A 23020-nucleotide genomic window follows, 5' to 3' on the forward strand; every position below is an offset into this window, starting at 1 on the left:
GGTTCCATGCTGAGTGTGGAGCCTGCTTAAGATTCAATTTCTCCCTCCTCCTCTGCCCCTCCCCTATTCGTGCACACAGGAACAAGTGCTCTCTCTCTCTCTCAAAAATAAAAATAAAAAGCCAATAGAGTAGTTAAAATGAAATACTAAGAAAAACTTAATAAACTAAAAAGGAGACAGAAAATGAAGAACAGAAAAAAAAAAAAGAAGGAAAGAAAGAAGAGATGGGACAAATAGAGAACAAATAGGAAAATGGTAGGCCTAAAACTCACCAAACCTAATTAATATCTATAATTATATAAATGGAGGGATTAAACTCTCCAAGTAAAAGGCAAGGATTACCATACTTGATATTAAAAAACAAAATCTACCTTTATGTTTTCTACAAGAGATATCTGTATGTAGAAAGAAACATCCAGGCTGAGAATAAACAGATGGAAAAGAGATACACAATCCAAAAGTCAAGCATTAGAAAGCTGATGTGGCAATATTAATATCAAACAAGATAGACTGCAAGAGAAGGAATTTCACCAAAGATAGATGTGGTTATTCATAATAATAAAAGACTCAATTCATCAGCAAAGCATAACAATCATAAATATGTATGCAACCTATGCAACCTGTATGCATATGTATGCATAAATATGTATAACAGAATTCAAAATTAAAATGAGAAATGGACAAATCCATAATCATAATTAGAGATTTTAACATCTGTTTCTCAGCAATTGACACCACAACTAGAAATATTTCAGAAGAGTTGAACAACATTATCAACCACTTAAAACTACTTGACATTTATAGAACACATGCTCAATAACTATGGAATAGACAGTCTTTTTTTTTTAAATTTTTTTTTCAACGTTTATTTATTTTTGGGGGGACAGAGAGAGACAGAGCATGAACGGGGAAGGGGCAGAGAGAGGGAGACACAGAATCGGAAACAGGCTCCAGGCTCCGAGCCATCAGCCCAGAGCCCGACGCGGGGCTCGAACTCACGGACCGCGAGATCGTGACCTGGCTGAAGTCGGACGCTTAACCGAATGCGCCACCCAGGCGCCCCTAGACAGTCTTTTTTTAAAGAGAAAGCCACTTTATTGGCTCCTATACTCTAATGGGTAGCTTTATTAAAAATTTTAATAACATTTTAAAGATATAATTTAAATATAATAAATTGCACCCATTTAAAGGGTACAATTTCATATGTTTTGTCAGATGTATATACTCAGGAAGCCACCCCAACAATGAAGATATAGAAACTTCCACTCCTCACAAAATATTTCTTTATGCCCCTTTCCACCTTTTCTGTCCCTTTACTTCCTGCTCCAGGCCACCACCGATCAGCTTTCTGTCACTATTGGTTAGTTTGCATTTTCTATTAATGGATTCATACAGTATATATTCCTCTGCTCTGATTTCTCTCACTCAGTTGTGTATCAGCAGCTGGTTCCTTTTTTCTTGGAGACTGTGTTCTGTAGTATAGATGTACCACATTTTGTTCATCCATTTACCTATTGGTGGACATTGGGTCATTTTTGGCTGTTATTAGTGAAGCTGCAATGAATGTTAATGGACAGCTTTTTGTGTGGATATATGTTTTCATATCTCTTGGATATGAATTTAGGAGTGAAATGGCTAGGTCATATGGTAGGTATATGTTTAATATTATAAGAATGCTGGGGCGCCTGGGTGGCTCAGTCATTTGAGTGTCTGACTCTTGATTTTGGCTCAGGTCATGATCCCAGGGTCGTGGGGTCAAGCCCTGTATGGGGCTCCATGCTGAGCATGAGCCTGCTTAAAATTCTCTCTCTCCCTCTGCCTCTCTCCCCTTCACTCTCTCTCTGTCTCTTTCTCCCATTCTCTCAAACAACAACAGCAACAATAAAAACATTATAAGAATGCTAAAGAGTTTTTCTGAAGTGATTGTACCAGATTCCCACCATCATTCTTCACATTTGTTTTATTCTTCACATTCTTTGCAAGCAAACATGGAATTTTCACCAAGTAGACCACACACTGAGACAAAACCACATTTAAAAAATCACAGAAAGATATCTTGAAAATCCCTCAAATATTTAGAAATTAAACAACATACTTTAAGTAATCTGAGGACCAAAGAACTCACAAGAGAAATTGGAAAATATTTTGAACTAATGATAAAAACATAACACATTGGGGTGCCTGGGTGGCTCAGTTGGTTAAGCGGCTGACTTCGGCTCAGGTTATGATCTCACGGTTAGTGATTCAAGCCCCGCGTCGGGCTCTGTGCTGACAGCTCAGAGCCTGGAGCCTGTTTCAGATTCCGTGTCTCCCTGTCTCTGACCCTCCCCCGTTCATGCTCGTCTCTCTCTGTCTCAAAAATAAACGTTAGGGGCGCCTGGGTGGCGCAGTCGGTTAAGCGTCCGACTTCAGCCAGGTCACGATCTCGCGGTCCGTGAGTTCGAGCCCCACGTCGGGCTCTGGGCTGATGGCTCAGAGCCTGGAGCCTGTTTCCGATTCTGTGTCTCCCTCTCTCTCTGCCCCTCCCCCGTTCATGCTCTGTCTCTCTCTGTCTCAAAAATAAATAAACGTTGAAAAAAAATAAAAAAAATAAAAAATAAAAAATAAACGTTAAAAAAAAAACAACATAACACATTGTTTCTGGGATGCAGCTAATGAAGTCATTAGAGGCAAATGTATAGCTTTAGAATTTGTGTTAAAAAGAAAAAATACTTGTGTAAAAAAGAAAACTACTTGTGTTTAAAAAAATACTTGAGGGGTGCCTGGGTGGCTCAGTTGGTTGAGCATCCGACTTTGGCTCAGGTCATGATCTCACAGTTCGTGAGTTTGAGCCCTGCATCAGGCTCTGGGCTGACAGCTTAGAGCCTGGAGCCTGCTTCAAATTCTGTGTCTCCCTCTCTCTCTGCTCCTCCCCTGCTCATGCTCTGTCTCTCTCTCCTTCAAAAATAAATAAAAACATTAAAAAATTTTTTTTAAATAAAAAATAAAAAAATACTTGAGTTCATGATCCCTGACTCATGCAACCTCCTAAAGAAAGCAGTAGTAGCAGAAGAGCAAATTCAGATCACAGGAAAGAGGATGGAAATAATAAATATAAAAGTGAAAATCAACATAGAAAACAAATGATAATCAATAAAATAAAATGTTGATTATTTGAAAAAAAAAATACCAATACCAGGGATGAGAGAATAAGCATTGTTACAGAGTCTATAGGCATTAAAAATAAGGCAATATTATGAACAAATTTAATTTGCTAAATTGGGAAATTTAAAAATGGACAGATTCCTTAACTTACACAGGAAGAAGTATAAAATATTAAAAGCTCCACATCTATTAAAAGAATTAAATTCTTCATTACAAACTATTCCATACAGAAAACTCCAGGCCCAGAGAGTTTCACTGATGAATTTTGTCAAACATTTAAGGAAGATAATAATAATGCCAACATCACACCAATTATTTCAGCAAATAGAGGAGGAAGAAACACTTCCCATCATTTTATGAGGCCAGTGTTACCCTGATATCAAAACCTGACAAAGACATTCTAAGAAAAGGAAATTACAAATCAGTATCCCTCAAGAACTTAGATGCAAAGGTCCTCAACAAAATATGAGCAAGCTGAACCCAGCAATACATACAAAGAATTCGTTATTGCCAAGTGAGATCTATCCTAGGAATGCAAAGTGGTTTTGCATTCGACACACCATCAATGTAATTTATCCATTAACAGAAAAAAAAAGAAAAATACTGTGATCATAGCAACAGATGGAGTAAAAGCATTTTACTAAATTCAACACTTGTTTATGAGAAAACAAAACTCTGAAAATTAGGACTGAAAGGAAACACCCTCAACTTGATAAAAAGGCATCTATGAAAAACAGCTGCAGCTGACACCAGACTTGATGGTCAAAGACCAAACATTTTCCTTCTAAGATTAAGAATAGGTTAAGGAGGCCTACTCCTACCACTTTTACTGAACTTTTTTACTGAAAGTCCTGGCCACTGCAACAAAGAAAAAAAATCAGAGAGGTATATGTACATATATGTGTGTATGCATATACACATTATATATAGATGTAAATATGCAAGTGTCATATACATAAAAAGGAAGCACAATTGTTTTTATTTGTAGATGACAGGGTCACATACATAGAAAATCCTAAGGAAATTATAAAACTACTAGAACTAATAAGTGAATTTAGCAAGAGCTCAAGATAACATGTCAATTTCAGTTTTTTGCATACTAGCAAAGAAAAACTAGACATTGAAAAAATGTTAAAGTACTATTTACAATAGCATGAAAAGCCATAAAATGCTTAGGGATAAATTTAACAAAATATATGCAAAACTGTGCACTGAAAACTGTAACAATTCCTGAAAGAAATTAATGAAGACGTAAACAAGCAAAGAGATATAATCTGTTCGTGAATTGGAAACTTCATATCGTTAAGAAGTTCCCTATCTCCAAATTTACTTACAGATTCAACACAATCCTAATAAAAAATCTCATTAGAAATTGAGAAGCTGATTTTTCACAGAAATTGACAAGTTGATTCTAAAACTTGCATGGAAGTCTTAAAAGAACTACAATAGTTAAAATAGTTTTGCAAAGGGAACAAATAATTGGAGGACTTAACTATCTGATTTCAAGTCTTACTCTAAAGCTAATACAATAAGTAAGAGAGTGTGTTTCTTGCCTAAGGACAAAGATCAGCAGAACAGAGTAGAGGGTCCAGAAGTAGAACCACACAAATGTAGTAATTGGAAAAGTGCCAAGGTAATGTAGTTGGGAAGAGGATAGTTTTGTTTTGTTTTGTTTAACAAATGGTGCTAGAAAATGGAATGCCCATATGGATAAAAATGAATTTCAACTTGTAACTCACATCATACACAAAAATTGATTCAAAATACCCACAGATTCACATGTAAAAGCTAAAAGGATAGAACTTCCAGAAGTACACATAGGAAGAAACTTCATGATGTTAAGGTAGCTAAGTTTTTAGGGTACAAAAAGCACTAGCTGCCAAGATGGGAAATTTCTGCTTTTCAAAGGATACCTTTAAGAAAATGAATAGGCAAGTGACAGACTGAGAAAACATATATATAATACACATATCTGACAAACATTTTTAAATTCAGAATGCATGAAAAACTCTTATAAATTAATAGAAGATGACAAGCAACCACATAAAAGCATGGACATCATTAGTTATCAGAGAAATCAAAACCACAATGAAATACCACTCCATTCCTGCCAGAATGATTACAATTAAAAAGACTGACAATACCACATGTTGATGAGGATGTGGAGCAATTGAAATTGTCACGCATTGCTAGAGGAAGTGAAAAGTTCCAGATATTCGTCGGGGGGGGGGGGGGGGCGCCTGGGTGACTCAGTCAGTTGAGTGTCCAACTTTGGCTCAGGACGTGATCTCACAGTTCATGAGTTTGAGCCTCATGAGCAGCGTGGAACCTGTTTCGGATTCTCTGTCTCCCTCTCTCTGCCCCTCCCCGACTCACACTTGCTCTCGCTCTCTCTCAAAAATAAATAAACATTTAAAAAATTTTTTAAAAATGTTTCAGATACTTTGGAAAACTTTTGACAGCTTCTTATAAAGTCCACTCCTAGATATCGCCCCCAAATGAAATGAAACCCTATGTCCACAAAAAGAACTTAATCAAGAATGCTCATGCTTTATTCATGATAGCTCCAAACTAGAAACCATGTGAATGTCCATTAACATGAGAATGACTGAACAAATTGCATAGTCCTGCAATAGCATGCCATACAGCAATAAAAAAATGTGAGACACATGCAACCATAACATAGATGAATCTTACAAATACTAGGTCAGACACAGAGTCCATGCTATAGGATTCCATATGTAAGAAGTTCCAGAATGGGGGGGGGGGAGGGTGCCTGGGTGGCTCATTTAAGCATTAAACTTTTGATCTCAACTCAGGTCTTGATCCTAGGGTCATGAGTTTGAGGCCCATGTTGGGCTCTACTCTGGGCATGAAACCTACTTAAAAAACAAACAAACAAACGAACAAACAAAACAACAACCAAAAAAACCTTCCAGAACAGGCAAAATAAAGCTAAGCAGTAGAAGTCAGAACAATGTCTATGAGGAATGGAAGCACTTTCTGGGTAACAGAATGTTCTATAGCTTAATTGTATGTGGTGGTAGCTTACTGTGCAAAATTTGTGTGACTGTGCTTTTCAAATCTGTATATTTTATTGAAGTAAATCTTACCTCAATTTAAAAAGAAAGAGAAAGAGGGGCACCTGGGTAGCTCAGTTGGTTGAACATCTAACTTCAGCTCAGGTCGTGATCTCACAGTTCTTGATTTCTAGCCCCACACCAGACTTTGCATTGATAGTGCAGTGCCTGCTTCTGTCTCCCTCTCTCTCTGCACCCCTCCTTCCCCTGTCAAAAATAAATAAACATTAAAAAGAGAGAGAGGGAGGGAGGGAGGGAAGGAGAGAGAGAGAGAGAGGAGAGGGAATGTAAAGAAATGGATAGGGGCACCTGGGTGGCTTAGTTGGTTAAGCATTCAACTGTTTGTTTCAGCTCAGGTCATGATCTCATGGTTTCGGATTTGGGCCCCCTGTCAGGTTCTGCCCTGACAGTGTGGAGCTTGCTTGGGATTCTCTCTCTCTACCTCTCTCTCAGCCCCTCTCCCACTCATGCTGCCTCTCTCTCTCTCAAATAAATAAACTTTAAAGAAAAAAAAAAGAAATTGACAAAGACAACAATGGGTTCCAAAAGCTTGTTTTAGTTCAGGCTGCTCTAAGAGAATACCATAGACTGGGTGGTTTATAAACCACAGAAATTAATTTCTCACAGTTCTGGATGGGAAATCCAAGATCAAAGCACTAGCAGATTTGATGTCTGGTGAGGACCCACTTTCTTGTTTATAGACAGCTGACTTCTCCCTGGACCCTCAAATGGCAGAAGGAGTGAGGGAGCTGTGTAGGGCCTCTTTTATAAGGGCATTAATCTCATTCGTGGGGGCTCCAAAAGCCACATCTCCTAATACCATCACATTGGGGGTTAGGATTTCAACATGTGAATCTTAGGAGGACACAAATATTCAGTCCATAACAATGAAGCACAAGGAACCCCAGGGGCACCAGGCTCAGGTGCCCAGCTGCCTGGCTAAGTTGGAAGGGTCTCTGAGGCATCTGTGCTAATCACTTAGGGCACAGCCCTACCAACAGGACAGGAAAGAGACCCTTCTCTGGAAAGTGGGACCTTTGAGAAGACACCAAAGGATTCAGCTCTATATTTTTAGGGAAAATGTTGGTAGAATGAAATGAGAAAGGTGATGGCTGAATAGAGAGACACTGGCATTCCTGTTTCTGGGCTCACACATCTATCAGCAGGCTCTAGGTAAAGGCCCCTGATGAAGGTCCAGGTGCCAGGAGCACAGATAGGCTTCAGAGGCTGACAGTCCTCAGACAGCTGGCATCACCTTTCTCAGGTAGCTGATCCCTGCTTCCTTGTTGCCTTCCTGGTCTGGGGATGCAGTGCCAACATCAACCCTCAACACTTTACAGCCAAAGTCCTTGTTCCAATGCCCCTTGCCTGACCACTGCTTTGGGGCTTCCTAATTCAAACATTCATATCCAGCACCCAACACAAGGGGGTGCATTTCCAAAGAGGGGATGCTAGTTGGATAGGGACTCTCAAGTGTACCATCCCTCAAGTAAGTCTTGGCCTTCATGAAGCCTAGCTTCCCCATCTGTGAAATGGACTGACTCCTGCCTCATCATCCAATGAAACCTTGAGTTCACATGTTGCCCACTTGGTGGGTTCAGCAAAGTTAGCTCGCCTCATTGTGTGGGTGAAAAGGCAGCAATTGGTCCTGTTAAGAACCCAGCCCACAGAGAAATTAAAGTCATTAATATATGGGTATATATATATATATATATATATATATATATATATATATTCAAGATCAATGTAGTATATTGTATCAATAGAAAGAAAGAAAGAAACATGGTCATCTCAATTGATACAGGACAAGCATTTGACAAAACTCAATACTTTTCCATGATATAACATTCAATAAAACTAGGAATAGAAGGACACTTCCTCAACATGATAAAGCCATATGCAAAAAACCCACAGCCAACATCACACTCAATGGTCAAAACAGAAAGCTTTTCCTCTAAGATCAGGAACAAGGCAAGGATGCCTGTTCTTGCCACTTGTATTCAACTTAGTGCTAGAAGTCCTAACCAGAGCAATAAGGCAGGAAAGAGAAATAAAGGAATTCAAATTGTAAAGGAAGAATTGAAATTATTTCTGTTCACAGATGATATGATCTTCTATTTAGAAAACTCTAAAGATTCCACAAAAACACTGCTAGACTTAATAAATGCACTCTCAAAGTTGCAGGATACAAAATCAATACACAAAAATAGGCTGTATCTCTATACACTGACCACAAACAATCTGAAGAGGAAATTAAGAAGACAATCCTACTTACAGTAACATCAAGCAGAATAAAATAAAAGAGAATAAATTTAACCAAAGAAGCAAAAGACTTGCACACTAAAACCTACAAAACATCACTGGAAGACATTATAGAAGACCTAAATAAGTGGAAAGACATCCCATACTTACAGACTGGAAGATTTAATATTACTGAAATATCTATAGTATACAAAGTGATATAGAGACTAAATGCAATCTCTATCAAAATCTCAAGTGTCTTTTTTCTAGAAATAGAAAAACTGATCCTCAAAATACAAATTTTTGGAATCTCAAGATCCCCAATAACCAAAATAATGTTGGGAAAAAAAGAATGAAATTGGAGGATTCACACTTCCTGATTTAAAAACTTGTCATGAAGCTACAGTAGTCAAGACTGACATAAAGAGGGGCGCCTGGGTGGCTCAGTTGTTTGGGTTTTGGACTTTGGCTCAGGTCATGATCTTAAGGTTCGTGAGTTCAAGCCCCACCTTGGGCTTTGTGCTGACAGCTCAGAGCCTGGAGTCTGATTCAGAATCTGTGTTTCTGTCTCTCTCTGCCCCTCTCCCGTTCTGTCTCTCTCTCTCAAAAATAAATAAGCATTAAAAAATAAAAAAAAAAAAGAGTTGGACACTTAACTGACTGATCCAGGTGTCCCTCAATTCCATTTTGGGGCACCTGGGTGGCTCAGTCGGTTAAGCGTCTGACTTTGGCTCAGGTCATGATCTCGCAATCTGTGAGTTGGAGCCCCGCATCAAGGTTCTGTGCTGACAGTGCAGAGCCTGGAGCCTGCTTCAGTTTCTGTGTGTGTCTCTCTCTCTGCCCCTCCCCTGCTCGTGCTCTGTCTCTCTCTCTCAAAAATAAATAAATATTTTTTAAAAAATTTTAACATTTGTTTATTTTTGAGAGACAGAATCTGAAGCAGGCTCCCGGCTCAGCCCAACGTGGGGCTAGAACCCACCAACCGCAAGATCATGTCCTGAGCCAAAGTCTGGCGCTTAACTGACTGAAGCACCTAGGCGCTCCTAAAAAAAATTTTTTTTAAGACTGACATAAAGACAAACATAGACATCAATGGAATAAAATAGAGATCCCAGAAATAAACTATTGCTTATGTTATCAGTTGATTTTTGACAAGAGTTACAAGACTATTCAATGGGAAAAGGACAGTCTTTTCAACAAATGGTACTGGGAAAACTGGATATGCACATGCAAACAAGAAGATGGACTTTTATCTTATATCAATTTATATATAAAATAACTCAAATGGATCAAAGATGTAAGCATAAGGGATAAAACTATGAAACTCTTAGGAAAAAACAGGCAGAAATTTCCACAACATTGTATTTGGCAATGATTTATATATGACACCAAAAGAAAAAGAGAAAAAAATGGGTAATTTGACTTTATCAAAATTTAAAAATTTTGTGTCTCAAAGGAAACCAAGAGAGTGAAAAGATAAACCACAGAATGGGAGAAATATTCACAAATCATATATCTTATAAGGAATTAATATATAAAATATGTAAAGAACACCTACAACTCAACAACAACAAAACAAAAAACCCAACAGGCAAAGGACTTGAACAGACATTTATCCTAAGAAGAGTTACAAATGGTCAATAAACAAATGAAAAGATGCTGGGAGTCACTAGTCACTAAAATTAAAACCATGTGATACCACTTCATACCCATTAGGATGGCTATTTTTGAACAACAAACAAACAAACCCAGAAAAGAATAAGTGTTTGTGAGCATGTGGAAAAATTGGAAAACTTGTGCATTGCTGGTAGGAACATAAGATAATGCAGATGCTCTGGAAAAGTTTGGCAGTTTCTTAAAAAAGTTAAACATAGGATTACCATGATTCAGCCATTCCACTCCTAGATATATAGCTAAAGAACTGAAAGCAGGACTCTAATAGATACTTGTACACCCATGTTAATAGCAGTATTAGTCACAAAAGCCTAAAGACTGAAGCAACCCAAGTGGCCATCAACAGTTGAATGGATAAACAAAATGTGATGTATACATATTATTGAATATTACTGAGCCTTAAAAAGGAACAGAAATTCTGACAGGTGCTACGACATGAATGTCTTAAACATTCTAAATGAAATGATAATGTATGGTTCCACTTATGAGGTACCTAGAATAAGCAAATTAACATAGACAAAGTGGAATAGAGGTTACCAGAGGCTGGGGCAGGGGTAGTGGTGGGGAGCTAGTGTTTAATGGGTACAGTTTCTGTTTGGGGTGATGCAAAAGTTCTGGAGATGGGTGGTGGTGAAGGTTGCACACAGCGTGAATATACTTAATGCCACCAAATTGTACATCTAGAAATGGTTTTAAAAGGGTAAATTTTATGACATGTATATTTTATTACAATTTTAAAAATATATACATAGAACATGGCCTGAATAAAAAAAAGCAATTGGAACCAAAAAAAAGTGGTTTCTGATGGCCTGGCCCAGTTGGATTAGTTTTTGACACGAGCATACTGCCTGCTCTCTGCTGACCAGCCTGGAGTTGGCCTTAGCTGCCTAGTGCCTGAGGTAAGCCAAATTGTCGGGAACTCCCCCTCTCCTTTGAGGCAGGAAGTTTAAATTATCAGGTCAATTAGGAAAGATACAACCGAAAAATACAAGTTTCATTCACACTTCAAGGAGGCGTTTCCTGGCTGGGTGCCACTTTTATTATTTTTGGCCGAGGTGGCTGGAAGCCCCACAGACCCAAGTAAAGGTACAATGTGATCTTTGATTCGCGTTTCAAAGATCAAAGAGAGTGAGTTTGGGTGTAAATGCAGATAACATTTCAGAGATAGTTTCATGAAAGGAGTCACTAGACCAGGGCAGAAAGGGAGCTGGTCTCTTAGGCATGTGTTCGCCTTGAGAAACATCTCTTTCCAGGGGATTCGGCTGCTGATGGCTCCAATAACTCCTGGCCTGCATCCAGGTCCTTGGCTCACAGGGCATTAGGTATCCGAGGGGCAGATACCCTCTCCCACCTCTTGTCTAGGCACCGTAAGCACTGGAAGAGGAAGCGTGGGGTGGTGCACATGAGGAGCACCCAACCTCATGCTCTGCTCACTTTGCCAAAGTCTCTGGGTGCTGAATGAGCATGCCACTCCTGGGGAGCAAACTTGGCCTTGGCAGCCTGCCCTCATTGTCCTCTCAGTCTAGCCTCCACCCGGGTAGGGCAGCACAAACACACCCCCTAGAAAACCTACAGGCCCTGGTTTACCAGCCTCTAGGCACCCAGGTGGGGCGTTCTCACGGCCAGCCCAGCCTTGCCCTCTGGCTCCCGCACAGAACGTAGGCAGAACCAGGCCCCACTTTCAAGCATGGGGCGCTGGGTGGTGAGAGACACTTTCCACCAAAGCGCCGAAGGCCCTCTATGGCCAAACCCTCCCTGGTGGGCTCTGTTTCCAGCAACCCTCCAGACGTTCGGTAGCGCCCCAGGGCCCAGCTGATTTGAGGGCAGTGGCAACGGCTCCAACATCCCTGAGAGAGCCAGTTGGGTGCCCCGTCCCTCCCTCCTGCTATCCATTCCTCAGCCCCAGTGCGTTTCGCGCGGGCCCGCTGAACACCGCCGGCCCTGGCCACCCCACGCCTGCCCGCGCAGCCGTGTCTGCTCCAGGCACTTGGCGCGGCGTCGCGGGGCTAAGCGCGCTCCCATCACCCCCCGCGCCTCACTGCCGCGCTGGCAGGGCCTGAGAGCGCCTGCGCAGCTATGGGCCTCAAGGCTCACAGCGCAGGCGCAGCCTTACAGGGAGACTAGTGTGGGACGCGCCGGGTACCGGCGCGGGGACGTATGGGGCGGCCACGCGCACGCTGGGGGCGTGGCTGCGCGAAGTGGTTAGGCTTGGAACTTAGCCCCTGCTGGCGCGGGTGTCGCAGACTTTGGACGGAGGGTCAGTGGGGCGGCGGGAACCTGAGTGCCCGGCGGGGGCCCCGCCCCTCCGTCCTTCCCAACTTCCTGTCAGCGGAGAGGCGCTCGGAGCCCTCGGACTGGGTCCCTGTTGCCCTTCGGAAAGGCGGGCCTCAGTTTCTCGGTCCGCGCCGTGGGCGGGGGAGAGCCTGGAGTCATTTTCTGGTGGTTCCAGCTGTGTTCGAAGGTGTCCCCCGCGCCCTTTCTCACCTCACGGCGGCCGATCTTGTTCTGCGCTTTCTAGGTGGCACTTGGGAGTCTCGCCCTGGGAAGGAGACGGGTCCGTAGTCTCCGGTCGCAGATCCGTGGACCCTCTTCGCAGACGCCTCGTGGAGCCTCAGGTCGGTCGGCTTCTTTTTGCAGTGGGACTTGTGAGCTCATATCCCCGCGGTTTCCTGCATGGCGTTTAAGAAGGGGGTGGTGCAGTGGTCTGTCCTCCACTTGCTGCGAAGCTTTGGGCAAGTTGTTCTACCCCCGGGGTCCCTGGTCTCCTAGGAGCCGAGAACGCTCCAGCGTTGTAGGTGCTGGCTTTTGGCTTTGCAGAGGCAAATGCGGGTGCGTCCCGGTACCTGTTCCTTGAGTAAAGCGCTGTGCAGTCCAGAAGGGCCCAAATTCCTCAGTGTTAGGGTGGGGAGAGAAGGAAGAGGGGTCAACAAACTAATAGCTGTGGGAGGGCTAAGGTTCTCAAAAGTGTTAAGAGACCCAAGCTTAAGAAGGTTCACGGCCAAGCAGGGCTGGCTGGTTGGCGCAGGGGAGCCTTCACCCTGATGCTACAGGGGTACACAGGCATGCTGATGAGCAGGCAGGGGACAGCTAGGGTTCTGACCGGGGGTAGGAGTTTGGGACTGGGAGGAAGCCAGGGCAGAGACTTGGGTAGTGCACTGTGTATTGGGCATGGGATGTGGTTTTTGTGCGCAGCCTGGCACTTAACCTTAGATTGGTGGCAGGAGCTTGGAGTGTGGTTCGTGGTCACTGGCGTTCATCGTCGTTGGTTTTCAGAGCTTGATGAGGAACTGGACTGGAGTCCCGAGTGGATTGCATTTGTGTGCTGCCACTTGAGCCACTGCTGCTGGCAGGCTCTGTTATATTGTTTTTCTCTGTTAGGATGGGAAGGCTTTCAGGTGGAAGAATCATCCCCCAGAGTGGGGGCCATACCTGAGAGGTTCCTGAATGCTTAGGTGGCAGAAGTAGGTGCTGGTGGCCCTAGCAGCTTCAGATGCTGCAGACCACCCTGGGAAGTGCTCAGCAGAAAGATCAGCAGAGCTGTGTCTCCCTGGAGGAACTCACTCTGATGGGGGCAGGGGTAGATAAACACATAGGCAACTGTGCACAAAGGTGTGTGCAGACCGTGGTGCCCCTGGATGTGAGCAGATGGAACATTTGGATATGTGTGGAGGGGTTGCAGAGTGTGTTCTGTGGCAGCTGTGAGTGGACCTCCCTTTGCAGAGATACTTGGGAAGTGGCCACTGTCAGGTTAGGCAGTGGGAGAGCCCTGAGAGAGGGCTCCTGGCATTGGAAGGGAACTGTACTTGGTGATGGTTGCAGCCTCCTTTCCCACTTCGGGGCTCTTTGGACTGCTCAGGGTTGATGACCACTGCCCTCCAGGCCCTTTACTGGAGTGACTTTGAGGTGGTGAAAGAAGACACAGTGAGTGAGATTAAACTTGAGGGATTGGATCCTGTGCTGTTGACGAGGATGAGGACAGGGAGGTGGTGTTTAGGATGAGGGTGGTGTTGTCAGCACGCTGGACTCTGAGTGGTGAGGTAAGTCTGGAAAGCATGGGTAGAGAGGCTGGTGGGCACCAGAGAATAGTGGGACCCCAGGCTTCTGTCTGGCATGCAGGTAGCCCCTTCCAAGCTCTTAGTGCTTTGATGTAAAAGAATCTTGTGACCTGGTCTGCTTACTTAACGCTCACAGTGTTTGGGGTGACTGGGGGCTCCTTCTCAGTGGATTGAAACGTAGTTCATAACCAGCATGGTGATGTGTGGTGGTTAATCATATGGTCTTTAGAGCCAGGTTCACCTGCCTCGGTCACTTACTGATTGGTGTGTGGCTGCAGACAAGTGACTTCACTCACCACTTTGCCTCTGGTACGATAAGAGTATCAGCCTCATCAAGGGGTCAGTGTTTGCCATAGATAGAGCACTCAGTTAAAGGTTGCTTTTGTTGTTCTTCTGAAAATCCCTGACAGCCAGCCAGGCTGTCCAAGGAAGCCCAGGGGCTTCTGATCTGGCCCCTTTTCCTTCTCCTGGGACTGATAGCATCTGCCATCACACCTTGCCCATGAAACATCACAGGTGGCATTTGCCCACCTTCTCAGGCCTCTCAGGCCTGCCTCTTGGGCCCTCCTTCCAGTCACAGCTCCTAGTGGGGTACCTGGGGATTGCCTGCGTATTGCCTCCTTTTGCTGCACGGTGGAGATGGTTGGGCCTAGTTCCCGCTCTTCCCCGCCTTGTTTTTGGACAGGATTGCCTTGGATGGTGGCCTGCATCTGACTGTCCCATCAGCTCTTCTCAGCTCTCCTGAGGCCACAGCTGTCAGCTCCTCTGACCCTCAGCACTTGCCTGGAACATCTGGGTTTGCCAGACACCTCTTCAGCCCTTCTCTGTCCTGCTGTGTCCTGCCCACCCTCCCGCTGCACCATCTCTTCCTTTCTTCCCCCTTCCTCTTCTAGTTGGTGTGGCAGCTCCCCTCTGCTCCCAGCATGCCCTGTTGCTGGCGCCATCGGCACGGCCTTTGCAATCCCATCCCAGCAGCAGCCAGTTATGCCAACACACACCCTTGGCAGCAGATGGACCAGGTCTCTCTTGGGGTCACATATGCCCTCCTAGTGGATCCCTGGATTGAGCGGCCCTGCTGTGGGGACCCCGTATGCGTGCATACGACCATGGAGCAGAAGAGCACAGCCAGCAGTGCTCCTGGTGGTAAGCCCACAGAAAGGGGACCCCTGGCTCTGTGCATGCCCAGCCCATGGCCCCTCAGCATGGACTTCTACTAGGTGCCAAGCTTGGACCCAGGCACCTTTGATGACTCCCCATGGCTTGTGGACCGATTTTGGGCTCAGTTGGGTGATTACATGTCGTTTTGCTTTGAGAACTGTCAGGACAATCTCAGTCACGTCTGTGAGATCCTTGGGCACCCGACCGGCCAAGCCCGGGCATGAGCACCCCCCCTACCTCGTCGGGGACCTGCCCCTTCCTGACGATTATGAGCTCTTCTGCCAGGATCTCGAGGATGTCATTCAAGACCTGAACAGTTTTGCTGAGTACCATGCTGCAGCGCCTTGCCCCCTGGCCCCTGCCTCAAGCCAGTCACCAGTGGCCCCGCAGCTGCCTGTGGTGAGGCAGTACTTAGCTAGGTATTCGGAGGTCCTGGCATTCAACGTGGGTGCTGTCCCAGTTGCTGTGGCCACCTTTGCTGTTTATACTTCCAACTCTACATCCAGAAATGGTCTCCCTGAGTAGCAGCTGGCCAAGGAGAGCAGCCTTGGGTCTGTGGAGTCCCTCACCTTGTCTAGTTCCGCATGCAGGGCTGATGCTGGTCCTGTGAGGCCAGCCTCATCCCAGCCAGGGTAGGCGGTCCCCACACCTGTCCCTGCACTTTCAGGATCTGTAACCCGCCTACCCAGAAACCAGATCCAGTTCCGCCAGGGTCCAGAAACCCAGAAGACAAAGGAGGAAGTTTCTAAGACAGAGGGAGACCAGAAGGCATCCTTAAGTACCCCTCAGCAGGTTGCAGACACCCCAGAGACCCCAAGAGAGCTAGCAGTTTCTCTTGCTCCCTACCCCACAGCGCTGGATTCTGAACACAGTCCAGGCAGATTCAGTAGTGCCCCTTGTGATGAAGTGGCCTGCATAGCTGAAAAGCCCCACAGTGCCCCAGCAGGACAGAGTGGCATTGCCAGATGACTGTAGCCATAGTGTGCCAGGTATTGCCTTATCCACTTGCTTTATTGCTGGGCCCTTGTTTTATTGCTTTATTGGAGGTGTACCTGTTTGGGCTCTGCCCTGTCTGAACACAGACAGCCCTCTTGTCCTCACCATCCCACCTCCTCTTATAGCAGAATATTGGGCTCTACCATGTGCTCCTCATTCTCTGACTTCTCCAGTCACCCAGAGGCTGCCTCCCTGTGCGTTGCCAGCTGCATTGCCATTAGTTGGACAGAGTTCCATACAGCAGTCCCCTTTCAGATATCTGTATGTCTTCATAACCACCCCCTCCCCAGATCCCTCATTCAGTGTTGGCTAGACTGGACTGGGTCTGCCATGCCAGCCCTGTTTAGATCTGTCCCTGGATGGTATCTGTACTTAGGCCCCCTTCCCCATCTTGGCTCTCTGTGACCTTTGTCCTCTGGGCTAGAATTTAAGGAAGGCTGCATGGATGAAGTGGCCACTTTGATCATTTAGTACTAGTGGGATGGCAGAGAAAGATGCTTCCCTACGGGTATACCAGCAGCCTGGGACAGCTAGGGAGATGGGATACAAGCCTCCTTGCCAGTCTTAACTAAGTTCCAAGCATTTCCCCCTTCTGTATAGTAACATTGTAGTTAACACCTGGTGTTTTCAGAAGTTGGCATGAATTTCTGTGTCTCAGTGCCTTTGCCCATTGTTGCCTTCCCACTTTCTGCTATTCAGCATTCCCTGCCTCCCTGCCCACCGTTGGGCATTGCTGACTCAACACTTAAGCCATAACACTATAAATGACTTGTATCTTTGGGTAGATTGTGAGCCTCTAGGGCAGGAGCTCCATCCTAATCAGCTTTGTGTCCCTGGTACACAACTGGTGCTCATTAAACATGTTAAATCCATGGCTGATCCTGTGGTGTGGTGGTAGCTGATGAGCAGAGCCCTTATTTTGTTGGCAGAAGCACTGTTGCCTGTTCTGTTGAGAACAGGCTAGGCCCTAGCCATGAGCACTCTAGGTTCAGTGTTGCAGGTTTCTGGTGGGTGGGGCTTTGAAAATCGAAGGATCTGGTTGAAGGAAGGAGTTGGGCTGAATAGGTGGGAATGGGAGTCTTGGCAGGTGGAATGTGGCCTTGAAAACTGACTTCCTAGAGCTGGAGTGAAGGAGCAGGAAGCAGACCAGAGCTGTGAGGCCAAGGGGCCAGAGGATTGGAATGAAGAAAGATCCGTTCTGCACAGGATGGGTTTTCTAATAATGAGAACTGAGCTCAGAAGCTCCCTCAAGCCAAGTTTAACACAGGATGGGTACAGTGCACCTACTCTGATGAACAATTAGGCAAGAGTGTCAAGCCCCTTTAGTTTTACAGCTGGAAACAACACTTTTCCAGGAAAGTAGGAAGAATAAATAAAGTGGAAGCATGAACTGCTACTAAAACTATTTTAGAGAAAAAACAGTAGTAAGCAAACATCTGGTAAAAATTTTTAAGTAAAATAGACACCATTGGGATTATTTAGTAATTATCACTTTAAAAGGCTCTGGGTTCACATGGTTTTAAGCGTGAGCTATTTTAAGGCACAGTTGGCTTGTAAATAAAACAGTTGAAAATCTTAGAAATAGGTGGGAAGCTGATACAACCTGAAAAGCAAACAAGCAAGCCCACAGAAGAAATGACTGTGCAGCCTGGTTCTGATCAAGTGTGGGAAATCCCTGCACATTGTAGCCCAGCCCCAGATAACACTGCTGCCCCTCTACTATTGCTCATGTCTGGACCCTCCTTTTGTAGACCCAGGTCAGACTGCTTCCCACTCCCTGGCCTGCCAATGGGTCTGATATTGTTGGCGATATTGTTTGAGCTGGTAAGATGCCTCTGACAGTAGAACCTGGAGTTGCTCTCTGGGATGATGGCCGAATCACTTAGTTGACACCCGCACTATTGCTGGCATCTGCGCAGGCCACCTTTCTCACCTACATTTAGTGGACCTGAAATGAATCCTGTCAGCTCAAGATTGCCATTTTCCTTTGGCCCCTCTGGCCCTGTGGACCTTTTCTCCCTTGGGCCCCAGACAGCTTCTGCAAGCTTGGTTTATAGTCTGGCATACCTCTCCTGAGGGCCACCTCTCCCAAGGCAGGCCCAAGAGGATGTGTGGAGAGCCTAGGTGACCTATGTTTTAATTTGGAAAATGTCTCCTGTTGTGGTTGAGCCCTTGCCACAAAGGAAAAGAAAGGAGGTCAGGGTCTCAGTGGCAAAGGCCACGTGAGGGTGGGATCAGGAGAGGGTGGGAGGGCTCTGGCCTGGCCTTATAGATAGGCAGTGCATATGGTATTGCAAAGTGATGGTTTCACTGCCAGCCAATGCTGTGCCGTCTTTGGCCATATGCAGTGACCTAGCTCCTTTCCCATTCTGAGCGGGGAGAAGGAGAAGGCCCTGCCATGCATGATGAGAGGAGGATCCTTGGGCCATTCGCCACTCCTGGCTCTCACATGGGAGATGGGAGGAAGGTGCTCCTGGGTGCAGGACAGTCTGAAAGTGTTTGCTGGATATGCTCAGGGTCCAGCTGATGTGCTTGGGTCTACCTACCAGATCATCAGGTCTGTCCTTTACTTGCCTTGGAAATACCTGGAGATTTTATTTCCTAAAGATAGGATATTTGTGAGCTCTCTGGAAGGGTTTTTAACATACATGTCTCCAAGGAAAACTTTAACACCAGAAGTATTAAGGATAAGGTCCTATGAGATACAGAACTTTTTATAAAGCTGCAGCAATGAAGCTACTTGAAATTTGGTGTGGATGGACGAACAGAGAAGAACAGAGAACTTTGAAATAAAGCCAAATAAATGTAGGAATTTAGTTCATGCTTAAAGGTATTGTTTCAAATTAATGGGGCTGAAATGGATTATTCACTAAAAGGAGTTGGAACAACTGGTTAGCCATCTGGAAAATGGTAAAACTGGATACCCACCTCACTCTGCCAGGCTCTACTCCAGATGGACTAAAGATTTCAGTATTTGAAAAATCATAAAAGTACTACAGGGAAGTATGGTGATTTTTTTTCTGCCTGTGATCCAGGACTTTAAAAGTTCTAGATACCCAGAATTGTTGAAGACATGGAGAAATAGGCTTTTTCTTGTTGGTGAGAATGTCAAATACTATAATACTACAATACTACAATTCACCCACATAACATTTCTAAGCGTGCAGACCCTGATCACTTGCCTACACGCAGATGGCTGTTGTTTATTCCTTGGTGTAGGGCTTCAGAGCATGGACTTGAGCTCCACTTGCAAACTCATGGTCCTTGCTGTCACCTGACCTCATAGGGTAGTGGGAGGATTGAGATAAAACCCACACAGTGGTCTGAGCCCTGTTGACTACCTAGTGGGCAGTCACTGCATTAACAGCAGAACTGCAAACAGCCCCATGGTCCTATAGTGAGGAACAAGGTAAATAGAGCTGTTGTCCTGTCATAACAATCAGGATGGGCCAGATTGTGCTGCAGTAAAAACCTCCCACATCTCACCACTTACCTGTCACAGATCAGCTGAGGTGCCCTCTGCCTGTTATAAAGGAACCATGTTGACAGGAGCTCACTGGACACATTTTTCCAAAACCACCAAGGCAAGGGAAAGACCACAGCGAACCACAAGTGATACTTGTCCCTCCTTTTCCATTCCCATGCCCAAAGGAAGCTGCCAAACCACACCTAAGTTCGAGGGATAAGCAGCTAATCCCCCCGTGAGGTGGGGCCGTCAGCATGGAGAAGATGAACAGGACGCTCAGTGGTGCAGCCATCACCGAAGTAGGGCCAGCCTTTGTCAATACCCACGGGAAGATGCCTGTTTACTAAGGCTGCATGGCTTAAACTACAGAATGTATTCCTCACGGTTCTGGAGGCTGGAAGCCCAAGATCAAGGTGTTGGCAGGGTTGTTTCTCCTGAGGTCTGTCCCCTTGACTTATGATGGCCATCTTATCCCTGTGTCCTCAAATGGTTGTCCGTCTGTGCTCTAACTCCATCTTATAAGGACACTAGTCATATGGGATTAGAGGCCACCCATATGACCTCATTTAACCTTAATTACGTCTTTGAAGACCCTGTCTCCTAATAGAGTCACCCTCTGAGGTAATGGTGGTCAGAACTTCAGTGTGAATTTGGGGGTGGGGAGAGGGGGAAGCACTGTTTGCCCATAATAATGGCCAAGATGGATTTCTTGTTTTTCATTTTTGCTATTGCAGACAGTGTTGTGGTGAGCACCCTTTGAGCATCGCTGAGTGCTGAGGTGCAGAGCCCCTCCAGGCCACGGCAGCAGGATATGCCCAGTAACGTCTGGGAACTTTTTCTTCTTCTTTCAAAAATCTTTGTGTACCTGAAGGTACAGAGACATTACCCTATACTTCCCAGTTTTAATGTTTTACCTTTTACATCGACTCTTGAGTTAGCTTGTAACTAATGGCGTGGCTCTGCTGTGGCCATCAGATGGCCAGTGATGAGCAGGGCTCCTCTGCCCACCTGTGCTGGACATGTAATCTGATGTGTGGAGCTTCTGAGTTTGGGGGCTTGCGTTTTCCACAGTGTGACCTATTCTGCCCTAACAGTAGAGGATCCCATCTTACCTTTTCCCACGGGGCACGGGCCTGCCAGCATCAGGTTCAGGATGCCGTGCTGGCCCAATGTGTCCAAGGTGCCATCTTTCTCATACATACCTGGCTCTCTGGTCCAGTCTGTCCCCCACCAATTATCTAGTTTTATAGTGAGTCTTCATTATTTGGTAGAGAAACATTCCCACTACCTCCCCACCCTGTTCTTTAAATTGTCTTGTCTAATTTTAAAAACACATATTATCGTAAACACAGAGGTGGTGTGTTCCTTGCTTAGCTCCAGCAGTGGTCATTTCTTAAGCCGGGGGCGTCATGTTGGTGGACTGCCTGGCTAAGCATGCTGTCCTGGACGGCGGGAGTCTTGAGCTCACTTTCTCTTCGGGCTGTGCTTTCCTCATTTGTAGATGGGTGACATGATCTCTGTTACAAGGGTGTTGACAGCCTGGGAAGAGCCCCTGGCCTGCAGGGTGCCCTTGGCAGCCCATTCCTTCTCTCCTGGCCTCAGGGGAGCACAGCCAGGGTTGGGGCCTGTGTGTGATGGGTGCTCATCCACTTGCCAGGTGGGGCCACCAGACAGTGGAGAGGAGTATCCTGGGATGCACTCCCTCTATGTGCCTGAGCAACAGGGGGCCTGGGCTGACAGCCCACACTCTGCCACACAGGTGGCGAAGTGCAGGTGCTGTGTGGTCAGCGCAGGGATGCCTCCTGGCCACTGGGAGTGCCACATCTCAAGCCCCATGAAGTCCTGAGTGCACAGTGTTGTTCACCTTGACACTTTTGCACCATAGCCAAGGTTTTCTGAAGGCCACGAGTAGGGAGGTGGGCAGCCTGTGAGGGCCTACAGGGTAGGGGAAGCCAGGAAGCATGGAGTTGGCCAGGTATCCAATCCAGGGTGCTGTCCCCTGGGAGATGGCAGCCTTTCCACCACCAACACCCTATGTTCCTCCCCTGAAAATCAGAGTGCAAACGGGAGCCATGCATAGTGGTGGCCAGGAGGGTAGCCCAGGGCCAGTACAGCTCTGCCCCTGTGCTTCCACCCTGCTCTAGGTGTCCACTTCACAATGCCCACTGTGGCCTCCTGGTCCCTGTCATTGTGTCCTGCATCCCATCCCCCTCTGGCCCGCACAAGATGCTGAACTTTGGCAAGTCTCATTTTGCCACCTGTGTAATGGAGAGAATTTCTGCCTCACATGAGCTTAGAGGCAGCAGGCCCCTCCGGACTGCATTCACTGCCCCCGGTCCTTCCCTGTCCTTCCCTTCCCTGTGAATGTGTGCACGTAGACACGTGTATGTGCACAGAGCCCTACAGCCCATTCTGAGCATGCGGTGCATCTGTAGGCATGTTATTTGCACATCTGTGAGTTGTGTGTGGGGGGGGGACCCCCTGCCTGAGGTAGCCTCTGTCATAGGAGCAAACACATGGATCCCTGTCAGAAAATGCATTACCACCATTGTGTTTAGGGACCCCCTCTTCAAGTGGAATCAGGTTCAGAGGAGCTGCCTGGGCATAAGCCCATGGGGGTTGGCCCCCATTCCACGCCTAAGGATGAGCGTTGTCTGGGTGCTGTTGTCAGCCCTGGGCAGCTTGCTGCTGCGGACCAGATCTCTTGGTGGAAGTGGGCCCCAGAGGCTGGCACTGGTGCATGGGAATGGTCACACTTCCTGTAAAACAACAAGCTTTTCCGTGTGTTCACCACGGACAAAAATGCTGCTGGCCTTTTGTTGGCTGAGTTCCCACCCCTGCCTGTAAGTTCGTGGGGGCAGGCTGGCTGAAAATGCTTCCGAGTGGGACTTCCTTCCTGCTTTCTTGCCAAGCTCCCTGGACTTGCTCCTGGGGGTGACAGGCATCCTCAGCTGCAGCTTGAGGTGCCTGTTTATGGAGCGGCCTTGCCTGCCCAGCCTGCCTGCCCTGCAGCCCCGCAGCCACCCTCCCTGGCATTTCCTTTCGGTCCAGCAAGATTGGCCTGTCTCTCGGTCCCAAGGAGAAGTGTGCAACTGCTGGCCTCAGTGGCCCGGCCTCAGGAAGCCTCTGCTGGCCTTGGGGCACACTGGTCGTTCACACCTCATATGCTGCAGCTGCTAGTCTGTCAGATATCACTGTGCCTTTGT

General features: G+C 46.1%; 2 protein-coding genes across 3 annotated transcripts in view; both read left to right on the top strand.

The window, feature by feature from the left end:
• The first annotated feature begins 12657 nt into the window (after positions 1-12657).
• On the top strand, positions 12658-17220 carry RTL10 (retrotransposon Gag like 10). The gene is given in 5 exon segments (XM_045042227.1): positions 12658-12754; positions 14880-15579; positions 15581-16022; positions 16025-16061; positions 16063-17220. Coding segments are annotated over 4 exon segments (1200 nt in total). The 5' UTR covers positions 12658-12754; positions 14880-15117; the 3' UTR covers positions 16322-17220.
• Positions 12664-23020, top strand: part of GNB1L (G protein subunit beta 1 like) — a 59709-nt gene continuing 49352 nt past the window's right edge. Inside the window, exon 1 of one of the 2 annotated variants that reach the window (XM_006938705.5) lies at positions 12664-12754. The gene's annotated coding sequence lies outside the window, so the exon portion shown is untranslated. Of the gene's footprint in view, positions 12755-15204; positions 15338-23020 lie in introns of those variants that run through there. The other variant, XM_003994931.6, reaches the window with a different exon arrangement.

Source organism: Felis catus, chromosome D3 (assembly GCF_018350175.1).
Source record: "Felis catus isolate Fca126 chromosome D3, F.catus_Fca126_mat1.0, whole genome shotgun sequence".
NCBI lineage: Eukaryota > Metazoa > Chordata > Mammalia > Carnivora > Felidae > Felis > Felis catus.